Source organism: Lithobates pipiens, unplaced genomic scaffold, assembly GCF_037356315.1.
Source record: "Lithobates pipiens isolate NorthernLeopardFrog02 unplaced genomic scaffold, aLitPip1_a1.2 Scaffold_23, whole genome shotgun sequence".
NCBI lineage: Eukaryota > Metazoa > Chordata > Amphibia > Anura > Ranidae > Lithobates > Lithobates pipiens.
Genome location: NW_027507785.1, coordinates 265,095,345 through 265,119,644, shown reverse-complemented (window position 1 = coordinate 265,119,644; position 24,300 = coordinate 265,095,345). Strand labels below are relative to the sequence as shown.

At 46.0% G+C, this 24,300-nt stretch overlaps 1 protein-coding gene across 2 annotated transcripts in view; it reads right to left on the bottom strand.

Annotated features, from left to right (window-relative positions):
- The window catches only part of DHX9 (DExH-box helicase 9), a 48,499-nt gene extending 40,833 nt beyond the window's left edge, over positions 1-7,666 (bottom strand). For both annotated transcript variants that reach the window (XM_077453126.1, XM_077453127.1), the window contains exons 1-3: positions 7,532-7,666; positions 4,697-4,837; positions 218-358 (exon numbers count right to left, since the gene is read on the bottom strand). In XM_077453126.1, coding sequence (XP_077309252.1) covers positions 218-358; positions 4,697-4,807 — 252 coding nt within the window. In that variant the 5' untranslated portion in view covers positions 4,808-4,837; positions 7,532-7,666. The remainder of the gene's footprint in view (positions 1-217; positions 359-4,696; positions 4,838-7,531) is intronic.
- Between the last annotated feature and the right edge of the window lie 16,634 nt (positions 7,667-24,300).

Here is a 24,300-nt window from a genome sequence, read left to right as displayed (position 1 = left end):
AAACCAGAGCTATTCAACAAAGCACATTTGAAAAACAAATTGAAATTTTAAAGATAGTGAGCAGAGGAAAAGGCAGAACACAACAACCTGTTACAGAGGAGTAAGGGTGGGAACAGAGAGCCATCCTAATGCAACACATCCAAAGCAGATGTGAGAAGTAATGCTTCTATCATCAGAAAAAAACTGAGATTACACAAGTATATTAGCGTTTACCAACCCCCAATGATGGAACTTCATCGCTTCGGATTTCTCCCATTCGCACTAAGTAGTTCACAAAGTCACGGGCTGCGTTACTCTGGGCATCTTTTTTGTTTGTAGAATTTCCCATTCCCATGTAATTGAAGCCCTCTATACGAACCTATGGGAAAGAAAACTTCTGTTAATGCAACAAATTTTAATATGGAAGGAGTGTTTGCAAATACAAGGCTGGCTAACTGAACCAAATGAGAATCCTGTTTAGCGTTAAATGCAAGCCGACCAGCCGCCAACCATACTGCCGCAGGTTGGCAAGGATGTGCCAATTGACGTAGTTTCTTTTAGACATCACAGCTGACGCTCGCATGTGCCCGCATGTCCCTGGAACCGATGCACGCAATGACTGCCAGGCGCTCGTGAGAGCGAGTGCCGGGATCTGTGTGCAAACACAAATTCTCTCTCGAGATTCATACCAAGTATTAACACCGATCTCTCTCCTCCCCTAGTCAGTCCCATCCCTCCTACAGTTAGACCACACCTAGGGACCATTTTTGTTTTTATAAATTGGATATTTATTATAGCAAAAACGACAAAATATTGTGTTTTCTTCAAACATGTCGCTTTATTTTTGTTTATAGCGCAAAAAAATAAAAAATAAAAAAAGAGGACACAGGGGTGATCAAATACCACCATAAGAAAGCTCTATTTGTGGGCAAAAAAAAACCCATACATTTTGTTTGGGTACGTTGCACGACTGCGCAATTGTCAGTTAAAGTAACACAGGGCTGGGGCCGAAGTGGTTTAAGTTGAACTAAATCCAACCCCTACCCCATCCTTTACAGCCCAGGAGGCTGCCACAGTACTGTGACCAGTTATGACATCAGCCTTTTGATAGTTTACAGTTTGTTGGAGAGCACAAGCAACTGTGACAGTTGTGCACAGCATGCCTTGACTGAGGGTTTTGATAAACCATTAAATCAAGGTTTTAAAGTGGAACTAAACCCAAGTAGGCAGAAGCAGAACTCAGCACTAAGAGGAAACAGGTGCACATTTCCTGGGCAAACCAGCTCTTCATATACAGTGCCTTGCAAGTATTCGGCCCCCTAGAACTTTTCAACCTTTTGCCACATTTCAGGCTTCAAACATAAAGATATAAAATTTTTATTTTTTGTGAAGAATCACCAACAAGTGGGACACAATTGTGAAGTGGAACGAAATCTATTGGATTTTTGAAACTTTTTTAACTAATAAAAAAAATGAAAAGTGGGGCGTGCAAAATTATTCGGCCCCCTTGCGTTATTACTTTGTAGAGCCACCTTTTGCTGCGATTACAGCTGCAAGTCGCTTGGGGTATGTCTCTATCAGTTTTACACATCGAGAGACTGAAATTCTTGCCCATTCTTCCTTGCAAAACAGCTCGAGCTCAGTGAGGTTGGATGGAGAGCGTTTGTGAACAGCAGTTTTCAGCTCTTTCCACAGATTCTCGATTGGATTCAGGTCTGGACTTTGACTTGGCCATTCTAACATCTGGATACGTTTATTTGTGAACCATTCCTTTGTAGATTTTGCTGTATGTTTGGGATCATTGTCTTGTTGGAAGATAAATCTCTGTCCCAGTTTCAGGTCTTTTGCAGACTCCAACAGGTTTTCATCCAGAATGGTCCTGTATTTGGCTGCATCCATCTTCCCCTCAATTTTAACCATCTTCCCTATCCCTGCTGAAGAAAAGCAGGCCCAAACCATGATGCTGCCACCACCATGTTTGACAGCGGGGATGGTGTGTTGAGGGTGATGAGCCGAGTTGCTTTTACGCCAAACATATCGTTATGCGTTGTGAGCAAAAAGTTTGATTTTGGTTTCATCTGACCAGAGCACCTTCTTTCACGTTTGGTGTGTCTCCCAGGTGGCTTGTGGCAAACTTTAGATGAGACTTTTTATGGATATCTTTGAGAAATGTCTTTCTTCTTGCCACTCTTCCATAAAGGCCAGATTTGTGCAGTGTACGACTGATTGTTGTCCTATGGACAGACTCTCCCACCCCAGCTGTTCTTTGCAGTTCATCCAGAGTGATCATGGGCCTCTTGGCTGCATCTCTGATCAGTCTTCTTGTCTGAGCTGAAAGTTTAGAGGGACGGCCAGGTCTTGGTAGATTTGCAGTGGTCTGATACTCCTTCCATTTCAAAATGATCGCTTGCACAGTGCTCCTTGGGATGTTTAAAGCTTGGGAAATCTTTTTGTATCCAAATCTGGCTTTAAACTTCTCCACAACAGTATTACGGACCTGCCTGGTGTGTTCCTTGGTCTTCATGATGCTCTCTGCGCCTTCAACAGAACCCTGAGACTATCACAGAGCAGGTGCATTTATACAGAGACTTGATTACACACAGGTGGATTCTATTTATCACCATCAGTCATTTAGGACAACATTGGATCATTCAGAGATCCTCGCTGAACTTCTGGAGTGAGTTTGCTGCACTGAAAGTAAAGGGGCCGAATAATTTTGCACGCACCACTTTTCAGTTTTTTATTTGCTAAAAATAGTTTTAAAAATCCAATAGATTTCGTTCCACTTCACAATTGTGTCCCACTTGTTGGTGATTCTTCACAAAATTTACGTTTGAAGCCTGAAATGTGGCAAAAGGTTGAAAGTTCAAGGGGGCCGAATACTTTCACAAGGCACTGTAGCAGAATTATTTCAGCTGTCATAAAGCCAAATAATGCAATCACACTTTAATTACCCAGCACTTCCCGAATTTCCCAAATAACCTGTTGATATTGCATTTTAATGCAACTTTAAAACCTTCCTTTTTTCTTAATTAAAACAATTGTGTTATACTTACCTGCTGTGTGCAATATTTTTGAACAGAGCAGCCCCAACTCTCTTCTGGGGCCCCCCGCCAGCGCTCCAGGCTCCTCCTTGGCAAGTGCCCCCATAGAGCTGCTTTCCATGAAGGCACCTTTGCGGGCTAATTCCTGAGCCACCCCATCTTCGTATATTGACAGAGCAGCGGAACAGCAGTGAATATGATTGCAAGCAAATCTGCCCAGGGACTAGGGAGACATCCAGGAGAGGTGCTGTTCTCACACACACATCACTGGATCAGATCGTGATCGGGTAAGTATAAAGAGGGCTGGGGGATTCTACAGCACAGGAGGCTTTTCACCTTAATGCATTCAGGTGAAAAATTGAGACAAATAATGTAGGTGTTGGAACACTAGTGTGTGTATATATGTATATTTAAGAGTCTGAAGTGCTTTGTACGGTTTGTTTTATTTTCTTTATTTTGTTAGCAAATGGTCTTCCTTTTGATGCTCCTTTGATAATACCCATGTGTTCTTTGTATATACAAATTGGGGGGGGGGGGGGGCAACCACTTTCACCCCCTTCCTGCCCATGTCAGTTCTCAGTGCTGTAGCACATGCATTGTAAAATTTTGAAAACAGGTAATTTTTCTCCTTCACTGATGGGTGCGGATGAGGCAGCACTGATCAAGATTAAACATGTTTAGGTTTCCCCAGACCAGGTTCTATCAACCAGAGTTCCTCCAGAGGCTGCTAGGGATTCCTTGAGAAATTTTTGCCTTTCAGAGAAGTTTCCCACTGACACCATTGATCTTTTTAGCCATCTGTAAGGGTGCAATTGTTCCCAGTGACAAGTGTAAGGGGTATTCTGCTCACTGCCCATAACGCCAAAGGATTTAGTCATTTTTAGCAGGCGTTCCCTGAGACCAGAACACTTTAAGGGTTCCTCTGGGTTGGAAAAGGCAGCATCCAGGGCTGGTCGTAGGCTTGAATGAGCCATTATATGCAAAACAGCAGTGCCAGCAGCCAATTCACCTGTACAGCAAGAACACACACTGTTTTCCTTTACTTTGCACAACTGTTTTAAATCAATATCAATGACATAGTATTGATAAGAGCTATTTGATCTAAGGGAAGTTACAAAAAAAAAAAAGAAAGTGTGGGATATGTGTAAATTAAAGGAGACGTTTTGGAACATATTACACGGATTATCCATATTTAGGGTGTAACACACAACATGTTCCAGCAGCTGCAGTCTCACCCCCTCTCCCAGCACCAACTGTCACCATTTGAAAACATGGCTATGCAGGGCTTCACCAACACCACTGCATCATTCCTGTGAATGACTGGAACTACAAGTACAGTCAGCCATTATGGCTGGTGGTTTGTAGCTCTGAATGGGCTGAGGTCGCTAATGAGTGGCATCATAGTTCTTTCACAAGCTCTGCAACTTGTAAACAGCCAGTATATACACACACACACACACACACACCTGAAAGTAGCAGGGCTTCTCTGCAGGAGTCTTGCACTGCACCCCTGACCATGGGTGCAATGCTTTCCAGGCTCTTAAGTGACAAAATAAATGCACTTTTTTTTTTACCTGCAAAAATATGTGCATTTACTTTTAATCACAAAAAGGTGAACTTATTTAATACAAGCAATATTTATAAAGCACTCACTTTACATTACTTTACATTACCTCACACACAAACTTTGGACGATTTTTGTTGCCAGCGGCGCGGATTTCATAATTGGGAGATAGCTTCTTCTTCCCACACCAAGCATACAGAAAATTCTTGATGTCAGCCATGATGGAACAGAGGCTGCTTTATCTTGTGATCTGAAATACAGATATATCATGAGGTCAAAACCTACGAGTGGTTGTGGAAAGCAAAACATTAAAACCAAATATCAAAGATCAATGTGATACAAAAGATCATGTGCAATATAAGTGTTCAAATGGCCACAACAATAATATTGTAATAGTAATAAACCTGCAAATTAGATGTAGTCTTCTATTCCTCTTTCATGCTTTTGCTATCAAAAGTCCCCATGCACCAAAAAGGACTGGAGCAGCAGTGAAGCACAGCACACCTTGTGCTTTAAAAATGGACTCATCTCCAATAAAGATCATTAATTGCCACGTTACGCATTTCCCACTGTGGAGTAAGGATGAGCTCAGACGTGTTTGCATGCTCCACGTGCAGAGCCCGCCGGGAAGTCAGCGCTGCGCTAATCACAGCGCCGACTTCCTGGCGGGCTCTGCACGTGGTGCATGCGAACACGTCTGAGCTCATCCTTACTGTGGAGTAATATGTAGGCATCTCGGATACGACTTTCCCTTTAGGAGATTACTCAGCTACTGCGGACCAGAGTTCCTTCTGTATTATACTGCAGGTATTCAAAAATCACAAAGCGCCAACCATAGTGGGTTGAAATGCAACACACTTTAAATAATGGTAAAACATTGCACTCATGGACGGGGCAACACGTTAGGGTGGAGTTTGAAGTGATATTACTAGTTGAATGGCAAAAGGTGGATGTGGTGACCCATCTAATGATTATATGCCCGCTAGTACTAGGCATGCGAGTGCAATATTTTACAATTTTGTCACATTTTACTACAATATGGTTGGCGCTTTGTGATTCTAAGCATCTGCAGTATAATATGGAAGCACAAGACTCTAAGGCGCAGTTACCAGAGTGGTCTCCTAAAGGGATACTTGTACCCAAGATGCCTACACATTACCCCACAGTGGGAAATACATGACACGACTATTAATGTCTTTACTGAAGGTGGTTGTAGTTGAGGGAACAGGTGCCAACCCACAGCAGGAACCACCTGCACCAACGTCAACCTAACATTTTTCGTTATTTTTGCACAGGCTACTTAGTTTACATTTCTCTCTTCTAGCAAGGAGAAAAATGTACAATGTATCCTTCTCTATTAAAGGGGGGGGGGTGGTATGAAACTACACACTGGAGCAGGCTAGACAGTGACTGATCATTACGATAGCCAATCAAAGGCTACGTATACCATTCAGGTGATTGGGGGCTGGGCCTCCCGGTTCCCGACTGGTAGTACATGTATGCATATATTTTTCTCTCATTTTGGATAGAGCAAAGGGGGGGGGGGGGGGGTTATAACTCATCAGGATTTTTATTTATTCCCCCCCCCGTGTCCTAGTGGATTTCCCTTCACTTTCTGTTCCATAGGCAAACAAATTAGGGGAATTCTTTGGGGCCTCTCCACCCCCAGGTCACCAGAACTAGTGTCCCCATTGGAAGATTTCCCCTCTTATTTTTTTGGGGACAACCTAAAAATGTCTACACAGTGCTAATCACAGGCAGAGAGACATTTCCAGGTCTGAGCCGATGCGTGGACCGGAAAATGCCTAACTGGCAGTTATTAGCGGTGTGCAGTGTCCGCTTCCTGGCGGGATCGGGCATGTGGATTGGGACTAGGATCCTGAACATACCTGGGCCCATCTCTACTATAAAATTATATATATATATATATATATATATATATATATATATATATATATATATATATATATATATATATATATATATATATAAATATCTCTCTATATCCACACAAAAGTGGAGGGGGAAACTGCATGTGATTTGAACAGGAACCACACTACATTCGTGTTCAAATCGCATGCAATGTGTGCCCATTCACTTAGTATTGACGCAAACTGTATCCCTTTTTGGTATGAATTTGCTACCACTTTTAAGTGCAATATGGGCACAGTTCAAACCACCCCCACAGAATCCAGGGGTTCCCCCGATCCCCCCACCCTAGCACAGCTGTATCCCGATTGTATTTTATTCATTTGTCACCCATTTTTAGCCCAGAGATGGGACATTTTTCTACCATATATTACAGGAAAGGGACGGATCAATCTATTTCTATCCAGAGCAACATGTGTCCTGTACTTGCTGAAAGGGGAAAACCAGCAGATCTTAGGCGGGGGTTCACAGTGTATCGGGTCGGGACAGGTGTGTAAATCGCACGCGATCCCTCGACCTGCAGGTAAAAGGCAGACGCACAGGAGTGCTGTGATTTTGCAGTTAGGACACATCTGTGCAGGTCTTGCATGCTGTATTTACACACAGCGGCCTATTCCTTTGAATGGTCTGCAGTCCCTGTGGGGAAAAAGGGGGCCTGACCTTTTTTTCTTAATCGCAACTGTGCAGTGGTGCGACACTATGTGACTTCACACACATTTCCCACTGCACGGGGGTGCTGAGGACTGCTAAGTATACCCATTGTCAGGTATACAAAGGACAGACAGTGGAGGCCTCCATTCCCCTCAGAGGTCTTTGGTGCCTTCACCACCATTATCCTCATCCCATTATTACCACAGATGGTGGGAGAGTCGAAGGGCCTTCCCACCATAACAATGGCGGCTCACACACCGCACATGCTCTACTTCCATCTCTATAACAAACATGTCTGCCCCCGCCATACATTCGTATAATAGGCCATAAATTATCCCGCTAACACCGAGCCCGCCGCACTTACCGGACTACTTCAGAACCGGCCGCCTGCGATCACAATACGGCCACGAACAAAATGGCCACGCCGTTCTAACACGCAAAGACCACTGGGAGCGCAGAGATAACGCGATGCTACAAAGACCAATCAGAATAGGGGTGTGTGAACCGGAAGCGGCTGTTCAACTTCCGAGGAATGTGTAAGCGCCATGTTGGTATAGGGCGCCACAGGTTATGCACGTTCAAAATCACAAAGGAAACAGGACGGGGCTGATATATTGATCATTTGGGACCTAGCTCAGTACTAATAAATGTATGGCGTGAGGAAGTTGGATGTAAGGGACTTTCTGACATGGTTCCCTGTCTGTACAAAAAACAGCTCCCAACTGTCCCTGATTTGGAGTAATGTCCCTCATTCCACCTCATTTGTCTCTCATTTTGCTCTGATCTATATAGTTGTATATAAAATGCACTTTTTATCTTTCAAAAAGTGTTAAACCTTTCAAATTATCCATTTGTACATTTTAAAAGCCAATATAAAGGAATAGTAGTGGTTAAAAAAAAAAAAAGTCCCTTGTAGATTTAAAGCGGAGCTCCTCCTTAAAAAAATATTAAAAGCCAGCAGCTACAAATACTGCAGCTGCTGACTTTTAATAAATGGACACTTACCTGTCCAGGGTGCCCACAATGTCGGCAGCAGGTGACGAGCAATCGCTCGTCTCTCAGCTGCCCCTGCCACCATCCTCAGTCAGGGTTCCCTACTGCGCATGCGCGAGTCGCACTACGCATCTTCATTGGTCCCTGTTGTGTTCTGGAAACTGTGTTTCCCAGAACACAATGGGGTGGGCGAGCATCTGCAGATATTCTGTGGCTATCTATGCCCAGAAGTGGATGCAGATCCCTGCCAATTGCGGCACCGGATGGGGGGAGGAATCCGATGAGCGCAAGTTTCACTTTAGGTTGTAGCTCTGCTTTAATTAACCTTTTCTTTTTGGTTAAAGCGGTTGTATAGTCTTTTTTTTTTTTACTTTTACCTACACGTAAGCCTATAATAAGGCTTACCTGTAGGTAAAAAAATATCTCCTAAACAGTATTTGTAGCTGCTGACGTTAATTTTTTAATTTTTTTTCTCCATGCTGGAACTCCCCTTTAAAGTAGAACTACAAGCACAATGTATTTTTTTTCATATTGGATTGACCAAGAGAGGGTTTATTTTTTATTTTTTCCACCATCTGTGTTCCATTGCAGACATTTTCCTTCATTTCCTGTCCCATAATCAGGGTTTTCTTTTCAGCGGGAACGTGGGGGAACGCAGTTCTGGCACCTCCAGCACTGAGACCCCTTTCACACCACACTGCCCATAGCGTAGGCGGTAAAACGCCACTATTTTTAGTGGCGTTTAACCGCCGGATCTGCGGTGCATTTCGGCCGCTAGCGGGGCGCTTTTACCCCCCCGCTAGCGGCCGAGAAAGGATTAAAACCACCGGCAATAGCGTCATTTTGCCGGCGGTATGACAGCGCTGCCCCATTGATTTCAATGGGGAGCAGCGGTGGAGGAGCGGTAAACACACTGCTCCTTCACCACTCCAAAGAAGCTGCTGGCAGGACTTTTCCCTGACGTCCTGCCAGCGCACCGCTGTAGTGTGAAAGCCCTCAGGGCTTTCACACTACATACAATGGTGCAGCTTCTTTAGGGCAGATTGCAGGCGCTATTTCTAACGCTATAGCGCCTGCAAAACGCCCTGGTGTTCAAGGGGTATTAATGTATATAAGGGAGGTGGTGTGTGCTGGAGGGTCTAATGTCAATGTGTAGGATCTATTGCTGTGGGGGGTCAATTGTTACTGGTGGGGGTCTTATGTTGCTGGGGAGTTAATGGTTGTTGGGAGGGGACAGCAATAAAAACTGACAAGTCTTCTAATCCCTTTCCACTCCATCCAAAACAAAAGAAAAACGTTTTGCCTTTAGTTATACATTTAAAGTGATTGTAAAGGCAGAAGGTTTTTTTAATCTTAATGCATTCAAAAACATTTAGCGTGCAGCAGCCCCCTTATACTTACCTGAGGTCCATAGATCCAGCGATGTTGCACGAGAGACACAGCTGTCCGGGACTCTCCCTCCTCATTGACTGGGACAGCAGCGCGGTGCCATTGGCTCCTGCTGCTGTCAAGTCAGTGAGCCAATAAGGAGAGAGAGGGGGTGGGGCAAGGAAACGGCTCTGTGTCTGAATAGACAAACAGAGTTGCTGCTCAGCTCGGGTGCCACCATAGCAAGCTGCTTTCTGTGGGGGCACTCAACAGGAGGGAAAGGCCAGAAGCACCGGCAAGGGACCCAAGAAGAGGAGGATCAGGGTTGCTCTTTGCAAAAAAAACACAAGACTTTAGTATCACTTTAACTCTGTAAATTCTGCACCATCATGATGCACCTGCAGGCACTGCACACAATTGCAGAGCCATTGCAGTCCAGACCTAATTGTTTGCATGGCATGCTCTGTGGTGGTACTACCCACTGAATGTGACAGGGAGGGTCATTTTTGCTATGCATGGTATGTGTACAGTGTAAGCGAGCAGGCAGGCTCACTTCACTGAGTCATTAAAGGGGAGGTCCTGCCTTTTTTTCTTGTTTTTTTTTTAAAGTCAGCAACTACAAACACTGTAGCTGCTGACTTTTAAAAAGGGCACTTACGGTACCTGTCCAGCAAGCCCACAATGTCGACCCCCCCGAGGCCGATCCGTCCACCGGATCGGGTGCCGTCGCCACCATCTTAACGAAGGGAAACAGGCAGTGGAGCCTTGCGGCTTCACTGCCCGTTTCCTACTGCGCGTGCGCGAGTTGTGCAGCATTTTGTGTATGGACACCTGTCTACTGGGACACACACATGTCCCAGAAGACATCATGCCCCATCTCCCAGGAGACAACATGAGGGAGGACAAGAACCGCAGAGTAGGAAGTGGCAGATTAGGACGATCTGCTTAGCATCAGCCTTTTCTGGTAAGTAAAACATTTTTTTTTCAAATGTTTTTTAATGTATTATAAGGAGCGTGTTTATGTATTTTTTTTTTTTTTAGGGTGGACTTCCGCTTTAAAGTGGTAGTAAATTTACCACCCCCTCCCAAAAAAAAGTGTTCCCCCCTGCAAGGAAATATAATGTGCCTACTAGCACATTATGAGAGACTTACCTTAAAAAGAAGCCTCCAGTGGTGCACCATCACCGCTGACAGGGCTTCCATCTTCACCCAGCCTTCCTTCCAGGTTTGTGGGCTCCAGTCGCTTGAATGCGCATGGGAGCCACTGCACAGCGCTCTGAAGGGATGTCATGCATTTCTTTCAGAGCGCAGTGCGCATGCACATGTGATGTCATCGGCTGCAGAAGTAGTGAATATCTCCTAAACAGGGCACACTTAGGAGATATTCTTTGTGCCTATAGAAAGCTTTATTATTATAATAAACTATAAGCCAAAAACAGAACAAGAAATGCGTGGCTGGAGGATGATGAAAAAAAAATAACACAATAAATCAAGAATGATATTGAGCTGTATCCTTGACTGAATGGAAGGATCCTGAGGAAGTCACAAGGGCGGTTATGTAACGTGTGGGAGGAGCAGGGCAACACCAACGTCGCTGAGTGCTGGATTGCCATACCGGGCCAATTCTTCTCCTACATGTAAAAATCATAATTTTTTTGCTAGAAAAATTCTTAGAACCCACAAACATTATATATATATTTTAGCAGAGACCCTAGGGAATAAAATGGCGGTTATTGCAATTTTATATGTTACATGGTATTTGCTCAGAAATTTTTCAAACAGGATTTTTTTGAAAAAAAAAAAAAACACATTCATTAATTAAAAACCAAAACACTATAGAGCCAAATTTATTTGTATAATGTGAAAGATGATGTTACGCCGAGTAAATAGATACCTAACATGTCACACTTTAAAATTGCGCACATTCGTGGAATGGTGTCAAACTTCAGTACTTAAAAATTTCCATGCCAGTAATCGCTCCATACATCTCCACATTGCTTTCTATGAGATCCTGAGATCAACCAATGTGGAGATGCATGGAGTGTTTACTGTCATACCGTTTGCAAATCTTCAGATTTATTTATGTGAGTAGAGTGGTTAACCCAGGAATAAACCAAAGGCGTCTTTTTATTTTGTTTCTGGTGAGTGTTCATTTTAGAAGGTGGTGGTATCTCAAGAACTGGTGTAAGTTTTCCAATCACGGATGTGGATTTGTGCACATGGTATTCGGATAACCAGTTCTTGAAGAGGAATACTGGGACTGTCCTTTTGTTGAACACATGATTTTCATTTATTCACCAATATTTTATATTAACCACTTGCTTACTGGGCACTTAAACACCCTTCCTGCCCAGACCAATTTTCAGCTTTCGGTGCTCTCACACTTTGAATGACAATTACTCAGTCATGCAACACTGTACCCAAATGAATTTTTTTGTCCTTTTTTTCCCACAAATAGAGCTTTCTTTTGGTGGTATTTGATCACCTCTGGGGTTTTTATTTTTTGCGCTATAAATTAAAAAAGACCGAAAATTTTGAAAAAAAACGCATATTTCTTTGTTTCTGTGACAAAATTATGCAAATTATTAATTTTTCTTCATAAATTTTGGCCACAATTTATACTGCTACATATCTTTGGTAAAAATAACCCAAATTAGTGGATATTATTTGGTCTTTATGAAAGTTAGAGATTCTACAAGCTGTGGTGCGAATCGCACAAAATTGATCACATCTGATGTACTGGTGGCCTATGTCGCTTCTTGTGACCCGAACAAGCCAGGAAAGTACAAATACCCCCCAAATGACCCCTTTTTGTAAAGTAGACATTGCAAGGTATTTAGTAAGAGGCATGGTGAGCTTTTTGATGTTGTTATTTTTTTCCCACAATTCTTTGCAAAATTAAGATTTTTAATTTTTTAATTTTTTTTCCACAAAATTGTCATTGTAATAGGTTATTTCTCTCACATGGCATGTGTATACCACAAATGACACCCCCAAAAAAATTCTGCTACTCCTCCTGAGTATTACAATAGCACATGTGTGGGACTTTTTCACAGCCTGGCCACATAGCGAGGCCCAACATGCAGGGAGCGCCATCAGGTGTTCTAGGAGCATAAATTACACATCTAACTTGTTGACTACCTATTACACTTTTGAAGGCCCTGGAGCACCAGGACAATGACACGTGACACTGATGACAGATGGCACTGATAAGTGGCAATGATGACACTTATACGTGGCACTGATGACAGATGGCACTAATATGTGGCACTGATGACAGATGGCACTTATACGTGGCACCGATGACACGTGGCACTTATACGTGGCACTGATGACAGGTGGCACTAATACGTGGCACTGATGACAGATGGCACTAATATGTGGCACTGACAGATGGCACTTATACGTGGCACTGATGACACGTGGCACTGATGACAGGTGGCACTAATACGTGGCACTAATACGTGGCACTGATGACAGATGGCACTAATACTTGGCACTGATGACAGATGGCACTAATACGTGGCACCGATGACGCGTGACACTGATGACAGATGGCACTGATAAGTGGCATTGATGACACATGACACTGACAACAGATGGCACGTGACACGTGGCACTGACAGATGGCACTAATATGTGGCACTGATGACAGATGGCACTATGTGGCGCTGATGACACGTGGCACTGATGACAGATGGCACTTATACGTGGCACTGATGACAGATGGCACTGGGGACAAATGGCACTGACAACAGGTGGCACTGGGGACAGATAGCACTAACAGGTGGCACTGGGGACAGATAGCACTAACAGGTGGCACTGGGGGCAGGTACCACTGGGGTGGATAGCACTGGGGTGGATGGCACTGGGGCAGATGGCACTGGGGTGGGATGGCACTGGGGGGTGAGGAGGGAGAGGGACGGCCTCCTGGACGAAAGCGCCTGCTCTATAGCCGTCATTCGGCTATAAGGCGGGCGGGAAGAGGTTAAGGAAAAAAATGTTTTCCCTATATTATTGTAGTTCACTAAATATGCACTTGATTGATTTTCTGATTAATTATGAATTAAGAAAAACCTTCTGTGTACAGCAGCCCCTCTAATACTTATCTGAGCCTCATTGCGATCCAGCGATGTGCACAAAAGCCTCGACTCTCCGGGGACTCTCCCTCCTCATTTTCAGAGTCAATCACAGCCAGTGAGCAAATGAGGACACTGGACACGCAGAGCAGAAGTTCTGAAGCAAGCCTGCTTGGGTGCCCCCAGAGCAAGCTGCTTGCTCTGGGGGCACTCAACAGGAGGCAGGGCAAGGAGAGCAGGCAGGGGACCAGAGAAGAGGAGGATCAGGGCTGCTGTGTGCAAAACCATTGCCCAGAGCAGGTAAGTATAACATTTTTTTTTTTTTTTTTTTTTAAATAACAAAGGAAAATTATTGCCTTTAACATCATTTTAAAGTGGTTGTAAACCCTTTCATATACATAGTGAGGTGAACAGCCTCAGGTGATACGCAGAGATGAAACAAATCCTCCTACATAGGTTTTACTTATTTATCTGGAGCCATTACTTCTCTACATCCCTTCAAAAGTGCACAATTGTGATAAAATACTTTGGCATCTGTGAGCAGTAGAGAGGAGGGGGTGGAGAGTTGCAGTTAGAACTCTTATAGTGTGAGAGCTGATTGGAGGAAAGGAACCTCCTCCACACATGGCACAAGAACAAAGGAACATGCAGAGCTGTGTTGTGAATAGACAAGCTGTGTGCTGACCTCCCTCCCCTGTAACAAATTTATCTCATGTGTCCGGAAAACTTCTGAGAAGTAACCAAGGCCGTCTTTAATATTGATTAGACCCTGGGCAAACATTTTCTTGCAATGCAATTTCACGCTCCACCTGTCTGTACACCATGTACTGGGGTGGTGAGGGGACCCATCAATAGACAGAAAACTATTAGGGATCCTAGAACTCCTGGGATTAGTGGCAGTGCCGTGGGGAGGAGAGGGTGTGATCAATGACAATGCTGTTTTTTTTTTACCGACGCGACTACCAATATAAAGAGGAGTTTCAACACTGGCCACCAATGTAATACGGGTTTACACTGACCACTAATGTAATAGGAGCATTCACAGTAATCACCAATATAAGGAGAGATTTACACTGACCACTAATGTAAGGGGGACCTTCACACTGGCCACTAGTGTGATTGAAAGGATTCCACACAAAGCCCCAATGTAATGAGAAGATTTACACTGACCACCAATGTAACTGAGACATTTAGCCTGCGTTCACATTGATGTGTGTCGGGAATGCATGCAAAATTGCTTTCCTGAAACCACAGAAACGTGTTGCTCTTTAGCAGATACACAGCAGTGGCATTAATTGTTAATGACACCCTCACGCATTTGCTGATATGTCCTGTGCAACCGTGTGATTTTGAAAAAGGGTTTGGGACTTTCTCCAGCATTTTTAGCACATAGAGCAGCTCATTGAAATAATTGGGCTGCCCTACACACAACCTACAACTTTATCCACAATGTCAGTACACCTTTGCATCCTAAAACCCCTGCACCCCAAACATCCCCCATCCTCTCCACTCCAACGCTCCACACCTTTAACTCTACCTGCCTCCTCTGCTCATCTTTGCACCCACCTTCATTACCTCCATATATTCCCTCCTTGCTCACCTGTGCACCCCAAACTGTAATTCCTTCTCTGCCTACCTCTGCACACCCCACACTAACCCCCAACAGAACAGGTTGATGTTAGGCTGAATAACCACAGTTGCAGGCAGGACTCAAGCATGCCCCTTCATCTCCCCAGTGGGCAGCATTCAGTATAGGTGATGGTGGATATGACCTCAGGGGGCATGATATACATATGAATGCGGCCTCTATTTACATATGAATGTAGCCTCCATTTACATATACGCAACAATAGGGCAGCGCTGGGCCGCATTAATAGCAGCACTTCACACTAAGATATCGGGATGCAGCACAGAACTAAAACTTCAAGGGGCAAAGGAATTTAAACCGGGATAGTTGGCAAGTATGAGGTAGCTGCTCTGGGACCCTCACCAATGACAGGGCCCAGGCAGCTGCCCCTTTTGCCCTGCCTTAAAGACGTTCCTGGAAGTAACAGAGGATTGAAGCATCAGAGAGAGACACTTAGAACCTTGGAAACAGATAAGTAAACAGTACAGACAGTGCAGACATCAGAAATTAAGGGGCCCCTTACACAGTTTTAGGCCTGGGCCCACCACCCACATTCCCCAAGGACTGCCTACTGGCCTTCCCACCAAATCTACCCACTGGCCATCCCACTGAGTCCTTCAGTGCACTCACTTTTATTTTAATACCCTTACAACATAATATATCCTCCATCCCATTTCCTCTGACCTCCTCTAGCCCCATCTCCAGCTCCTCCAGTCCCATCTCCATCCCACATCCTCCTACACAACCATGTCCTCTCTCCCCAACCCATGTCCTTCCCTTACAGTCCCATGTCATTCTTCTCCATCCTTTGTCTTCCTCCTCCAGTTCCCTGACCTCCACCTCATGTCCACCTTCAGCCCCATCAGCCCCATCCCCCCATTCCATGTCCTCCTCCTCCAGTCCCATCTCCTCCTTCTCCAGTCCCATCCCTAAATCCCATGTCGTCCATTGGGAGGTGGTGAGAGACAGTGAGATAGAGAGAGGGGGCTAGAGAAAGTGAGGTGGGGTGAAAGGGAGAGAGAGAGGGGGTGAGAGAATAAGGTGAGAGAGATAGGGAGGTGGGAGAGAATGGGGGCAGGTGAGAGAGAGAGAGAGAGGGAAAGGTTATGTGTGTGAGAGATAGGTGGGGGGGGGGGGGGAGAGGAAAGGGGTGGGAGGATGAGAGAGACCCCTAGCCCTGCCCCAGTCCTTGTCTGCGAGTAGGTGATGGTGTGTGATAGCCGGTACCTTCCAGGGCCCATTCTCCTAGGTGAAGATGAGGGTGCTCAGTAGATCCTTGGCAGCCTGTGCTTCTCACCAGTCCTTATCCTCTGGGCCGCGGTCTCTGTTGATGGAGCGGAGAGGAGGTTGAAGGAGTCTAGGCTCTGGGAGCCAGGGATGCTGTGCCAGCTTTGCTCTTCGGGGGTCAAGGAGGCTGTGTAGGTCTTCTCCAGCTTAGGCTCTCGGTCCTAACCGCCCTTGTTGCTCACCTTACCCGCGGTCGCCTGCTCGCCACGTGGAGAGGTGGTAGGTGCTATTATGCTGGTTGGTTGTACCCCGAGGATGCTGCTGTTTGCTACCCTGCTCCAGCTGGTTGCCGCCACCGGACCCGGTATCTGTAGTCAGGGCCCCAATCATAGCCCTGACTACAGATATATGTGCTTAGTTCAGATTTCATGACTGAGGTTTACAACTACTTTAATGAAGACTAAAAGAGCCACTCTAGCTGTGTTTGAGCATCGTACAACCATGATAGAAATGTCCTATTTTGTATCAAGTATATGCACTCATCTTAGAATCTGCACAATTTACTAAATTTAGGCTGGACATACTGTACATTGCAGTTGCATTTAGTTATTGCCAGAGCCTACTGTTACAATCAATTTACAATATATCCAGTCAGGTGGGGCTTGTACTACATACAGTAGCTGCTGGTAAGGGCCACGTCACACTGTTGATCCAGTCGCTGGTGACAGTTCAGTTCACCTGCACCAAGATCATAATGCAGAGCAAATACTCACCTGGTTCCACATGTTGCTACCTCCCAGTCCAGATAAATGAGCTGTTGCTCAGTCGCTGAAACATGCTGCAGAACGTTACTTGCCAGTGACAGATCATTCATCCAGACAGAGAGAGTTATCAACATAAGATGGGAGCAGGGAAACACTTACTCTGCTTTGCATAGTAATAGGATTACTAGTGTGCTATCATACAAATCTAAAATTGGTTATACACAGCTCAACAGAATCAAGATCATTATGCAGAATAAAAGCGTACCTGGTTTGACGTGCTACTCCCATGCAATCCAGATGAGTGAGCTGTTGCTTAGTCGCTGAAACACGTTGCAGAACATCACTTGCCAGTGACTGATTATTCATCCACATAGGCAGGAAGCAACATGGAATGTGAGCAGGGAAATATGTACTCTCCTTTGCATAGTGATAATATTACTAGTGTGCCAAGACCCAAATCTAAAATTGGTTATACACATTAGCATTTGTGCACGAGTATGTGAATACTGTATTTATTGGTGCATAACATGCACCTTTTCACCCTGAAAATTGGGTACAAATAGTGTGGTATTATCATCTAGCCAACAGGTCCATACCTTTTCAAATTTTTGTGGACAACCCCTGCCCGAGTAGGTGGCTTTATGCAGGGGTAAACTGGCATTCACTAGGCTTTTCCAGAATCTGACAGAGGGGGGAGACGATTGTTTCCAGTTCATCGTATTGGCCTTAGTACAATAGCAGGGATATAAGTATTTTCCTGGCTCTGAGCATTGACAGTTGTTCCACCAGCCCCAGCAGACAATATTTAGGATCATAAGGAACACGAGTCTTAGTGACCTTAGTAATCACCTGGAGTACTATGTTCCAATAATGTTCAATTGCTGGGCAAACCCAAAAAATGTGGAAAAAGTCACCCAGTTGGTAGGAGCAACGCCAGCACGCCGGAGAATATGCCGGCGGCATCTGGTGCAGCCTGTGATGCGTGTAGTGAACTCTATGCACAATTTTGTATTGGACCAGTTTGTCCCTAGCCGAGACCAGAAGGGAGAAGGGAAAGTCCTAAATCTCCCTCCTGTCATCCTTGTCCAGCTCCGGTATGTCCGCCGCCCACTTCCTGCTGAAGGGGTACATCTCGGGACCAGCAGCAACCAGCAGGGACCTGTAGAGCTGAGACGTGGGTTTCTCCAAGTCTTGCACCCGAAGGGTGGATTCAAGCTCCGAGTATGCCAATTCAACTGGTTGGCCTAAGAACCGACACCTGTAGGCACGAGCGATTTGAAGATACCTAAAATAGGCCCGTGCAGGCACATTAAATATGGTGTGTAAAATGTGAAAGGGGGTGAGCTCTCTGTTGGTGATAACATGCTCAAGGGTCAGTATTTTGTATTTGGCCCAGGCCTGTGGATCCAGGATGGTATTGAACTGTGATAGGTTAGGGTTCAGCCACAGGGGCGTGTGAGGAGACCAGGAGTTCAGCTGGGGTGCCCTCAGTGCCTCACCCATCTTCTGTGCCTGCATAGTAGTATGCATATAAGGGGCGAGATGGTGAGGCATTTTAGGCCCCCTGAATAGCAACCCCTTCCAGGCCTCCAGAGACCCCACTATAGCCTCCTCCAGCACCACCGCAGAGTCGGTCAGGTCTTGCTGCAAACACCAATGGGCGGTCACAAGCTGAGTGGCCAAGAAATACTTGTGGCAGTCAGGGAGAGCCAAGCCTCCACTGTCCACAGTCCTGGTCAGAGTGGTATATTTGAATCTAGGCGGTTTGGGCCCCCAAATAAAGGAGAGGAAGAGTTGCTTAATAGAATTAAAGAAAGTTTTGGTCAGCCATTGTGGGGAGTTCTGAAAAATGTATGTAAATTTAGGGAGGACTTTCATTTTGAGACGATTAATGCGCCCAATGAGGGAAAAGGGAAGATTGCTTCACGCCTTCACTTTGGTTTTAATTGCTACCAAGACAGGGTCAAGATTTAAGCCCCATACACACTATCAGATTGTCTGCTGAGTTTTTCCTTCAGATTTACCAAAACCATATAATATAAGGTCAAACCTTAGGCGTTTCAATGTGTATGCAATCAGGCAGGCCCTTCTACTACGTGGTTTTGGTAAATCTGAAGGAAAAACTCAGCAGACAATCTGATAGTGTGTACGGGGCTTGAGCCGCACAAAGTCCCTACTCACTCTTGAGATGATAATTCCTAAATCGGTAAGACATTGTTATATTTGGACAATTTTTGTGTAGATTTTTCTCCATTTTGTATAAACAGGATGGTTACAACAACAGCCCTAATCATTGAGATAGTATAGCTAGCTCTGAGGAGGAGGCTTAAGGAGATTGTGGCAAACAAGACGATATTGAGTACATCAATTGCTGTCACAAGGTGAAAATGAAGGGCAGTTTTGGACCTTTTATCAGGATTTACAAGGACACCTGCAGAAAGTCTTTGAATATATACGGATGTCCATAGCTAGGTAAGTATTTAACCCAACAAACATATTACATAATTTATTTTTTTAAAGTACAGAGTTAGTGAGGATTAACGATGGTTAGGGTGCGTGTCAGGTTAAGGTTATGTTCAGGGCAAAGTTAGGGTTAGACCTAGGGTTGCCATCTGTGCGGGATTCACCTGGACAGTCCGGGTTCTGAATCATCTGCCCGGTTTTCAGTCTGCCTGAAACCCAGACAGAACCATTCTGGCAGGGGGTAGTTTCATTAACATACTTGTCATTGTGGAGACAGTCACAGCAGCAGTATAATTTCTTCTCAATAAATACACACACTGTGCTGTGGAATCTGAAGCTCCTTTCTGTCTCCCCCCTCCAGGCTCTTGCAGTCTCTGTTATCTCTGACCCTCCTCTCCAATCACTAGTGCCGTATTCTGAGAGAACGGGGAGGCGGGATGCGGAGCTGAGGAGATCACTGGAGCTCTTGTCCGGCTGGCTGCTGCTCACTAGGAGGCGAGCTGACTTTTTATTTTACTAAGGAAAGTTTCCTAGGCTGCAAAGTTCCAGGAGCCAGTGGGGCCAACTAGAAAGATACTGAAGCTTGGCCCAGTGGGAGATTCCTCCATTCACACAGTTTAGCGTATATGGAGAAATCTGTTTTGCACTTTTTCCATCTAACCCTAGAAAATCTGCAGATAATCTATAGGTGTATGGCCAGCTTAAAAACGATGACATTATGTTACACATCACCTGCTTTGGTGATGCTTTTCTTCCTCATTGTCCACTTCCTCTAATGTCGCATACACACGATCGGAATTCTTGTCGGAAAAAGCTCTGATGGTTTTGCTGTCGAAATTCCACTCAAACTGTGTTGCCAAATTCCGACTGCCGGTGACGTACAACACGTACGACGGGACTAGAAAAAGAAAGTTCAATACCCAGTAGCCAATAGCTTCCATCTCGTAGTTGAATCTGAGCATGCGTGAGTTTTTGCAAGTCGGAATTGCATACACACGATCGGAATTTCCGATAGAAAGTTTTTCCATAGGGAAAATTGAGAACATGCCATCAAATTTTTGCTGGCGGGAATTCGGTCAGCTAAATTCTGATGGAGCATACACACGGTCGCATTTTCCGATGAAAAGCTCTCATCTGTCTTTTGCTGGTCGAAATTCCGATCGTGTGTACGCAGCATAAGATGGCCACTGATAAGGGTCCAAAATGTATTAAAAAACAAGCCTTTTTTTCTGACTAGCGTGGCACTGAGTTGCTCTACTTTTACACGTGTTGGCCAGCGTTGCGCTAAAATGCATACATGTTGCATTTTAGCACAACGCAGGACTGTGGTGTAAACAGGACACATAAAAATTTTTTTTTTTCATAGGTGTCCTTGCGTTGATTTGCATTTTATGGCTGACCTAAAACGCAGATCAATGCACTAGTGTGAACTGACCCTGAAAACAGCAGAAGTCCATATAATCACGAATGTAAGAATTCCATACAACTTGTTAGCCCTTGTACACAAGGTCGGACATTCCGACCACAAAATCCGTCTGATTTTTTCCAACGGATTTTGTCTGGAACTGGTGTTGCATACACACGGTCGGACAAAGTTGTCGGAAAATCCAATCGTTCGGAACGCGATGACGTTTGTTCGTTACGTTACGTTAGTAGCCAATAGCTTTGGTGTAGGAATTTGATCTGAGCATGCGTGGCACTTTGTCCGATCGGAATTCTCTACAAACCTGTTGTCGGAAAATTTTATATCCAGCTCTCAAACTTTGTTGGTCGGACATTCCAATGGAAAAAGTCAGATGGAGCCCACACACGGTCGGATTATCCGACAACACGGTCCGATCGGACATTTTCCGTCGGAATTTCTGACCGTGTGTACAAGGGCTTAGAGATAAAAAAAAAAAAAAAATTATATATATATATATCAGTTCTAGGTAAGTACTGCAAGAACATGATGACATCATTAAGATGAAAGGCCTAGGGGCAGGCCCGGATTTACTCTCTCTGTTGCCCCAAGGCCGGGTCCACACACCACCATTCTCGTTATTTATCAATGACTGCTACAATAGAAACATATCTCTACATACGAGAAAACTGAACATAACTGGCTTTTATTGTAGAGACTGAAAATACTCTAATGCAGAAAATGCCTTTTAAAGATTATAGCAGTAAGAAACTCCCTAAAATTTTTTAGTTCTAAGGCCGCGTACACACGGGCGGACTGTTGGCTCAACTTTGTCCGCTGAACAGTGTTTCAGCGGACAGTCCGCTCGTGTGTGGGGCTTCAGCGGACAGTTTCAGCGGACAGTTTGACGAACAAAGTTTTTCGGAAATTCCGAAAAACTGTCCGCTGAAACTTGGTTTGAGCGAACAGTCCGCCCGTGTGTAGGCTACTTTCGAAATGAGCAAACTGTTCCCGCTCGGAGGGAAGTCTGCTCATTTCGAGCGCGTGTGCAGGTAGGCGGGGCCCGCGACGGAGACGTCGCGGGCTCCGCCGCCTGGAATGGACTTAAAGGGGAACCCCAACGCCGAAAAAAATCGGCGTGGGGGTCCCCCCAAAGTCCACAACAGACCCTTGTCCGAGCACGCTACCCGGCCGGCCAGGAAAGGGGGGCGAGCGAGCGCGCCCCCCTCCTGAGCCGTACCAGGCCGCGTGCCCTCAACATGGGGGGTGCCTTGGGGAAGGGGGGCCGCGCGGCCCCCCACCCCAAAGCACCTTGTCCCCATGTTGATGAGGACAAGGGCCTCTTCCCGACAACCCTGGCCGTTGGTTGTCGGGGTCTGCGGGCGGGGGGCTTATCGGAATCCGGAAGCCCCCTTTAATAAGGGGGCCCCCGGATACCGGCCCCCCACCCTATGTGAATGAGTATGGGGTACAATATACCCCTACCCATTCACCTGTAAAATAAAAGTACCCAAAAAAAAACACAACACACGAGATAAAATATTTTATTGCACAGCTCCGGGGGTCTTCCGTCTTCGGGGGTCTTCTCGCCGGACTCCTCCGCTATCTTCTTGTAGCTCTTTTGCTAGCGGAGGAGTCCGGCTTTCTTCCTCCCCGCCGCCGGCCTCTTCTCCCGACTTCGGGGGTCTTGTCCCCCTCTTCGGTTCTTCTGCCGGGCCACCGCGCCTTCTTATAGCTCTTTTGCAGGCGGTGGCCCGGTCTTCTGTCGCCGCTGTCGCCGCCGCCTTCCGTTCTTGTTCTTCTTCTTGTTCTTCTCCAGGAGATGTTGACACGTCGCTCTCTCCGGCCGGAATGCCAGAGCCACGCTGTGCGGCCACTTATATAGTGACAATGGGGCGGTGTCACATGGTATATGTCACATGGGTTGGTCACATGGGTTGATGTCACATGGGGACTATGACATCGTAAGGGGGCGGGGTCACCATGTGACCAACCCATGTGACATATACCATGTGACACCGCCCCATTGTCACTATATAAGTGGCCGCTCAGCGCGGCTCTGGCATTCCGGCCGGGGGGAGCGACGTGTCAACATCTCCTGGAGAAGAACAAGAAGAACAAGAAGAAGAACACGAACGGAAGGCGGCGGCGACAGCGGCGACAGAAGACCGGGCAACCGCGTGCAAAAGAGCTATAAGAAGGCGCGGTGGCCCGGCAGAAGAACCGAAGAGGGGGACAAGACCCCCGAAGTCGGGAGAAGAGGCCGGCGGCGGGGAGGAAGAAAGCCGGACTCCTCCGCTAGCAAAAGAGCTACAAGAAGATAGCGGAGGAGTCCGGCGAGAAGACCCCCGAAGACGGAAGACCCCCGGAGCTGTGCAATAAAATATTTTATCTCGTGTGTTGTGTTTTTTTTGGGTACTTTTATTTTACAGGTGAATGGGTAGGGGTACATTGTACCCCATACTCATTCACATAGGGTGGGGGGCCGGTATCCGGGGGCCCCCTTATTAAAGGGGGCTCCCGGATTCCGATAAGCCCCCCGCCCGCAGACCCCGACAACCAACGGCCAGGGTTGTCGGGAAGAGGCCCTTGTCCTCATCAACATGGGGACAAGGTGCTTTGGGGGTGGGGGGGGCCGCGCGGCCCCCCCTTCCCCAAGGCACCCCCCATGTTGAGGGCACGCGGCCTGGTACGGCTCAGGAGGGGGGGCGCGCTCGCTCGCCCCCCTTTCCTGGCCGGCCGGGTAGAGTGCTCGGACAAGGGTCTGTTTTGGACTTTGGGGGGACCCCCACGCCGATTTTTTTTCGGCGTTGGGGTTCCCCTTTAAGTCCATTCCAGGCGGCGGAGCCCGCGACGTCTCCGTCGCGGGCCCCGCCTACCTTGACACGCGCTCGAAATGAGCGGACTGTTGCCTCGTGTGTGGGCGAGTCCGCTCATTTCAAAAGTTGCGCGGACTTAGTACGACGAACAAAGTTTGCCGTATTTGTCCGCTCAAAAAGTGCCGTGTGTGGGCGTGTTCGTTCATTCAAAAGTTTGAGCGGACTGTTTGACGAACTTAGTTTCGGCAGACAGTCCCCGCGTGTGTACGCCGCCTAACTTTTCTTTTGGTAAACTCATAGATAATATCTTCGTAGGACAAAGTATTTAAAAGTTCTGACTCAATGGCAAATAAAGCTAAACTGTTCAGTCTTTCTTGACCCAAAGATGATT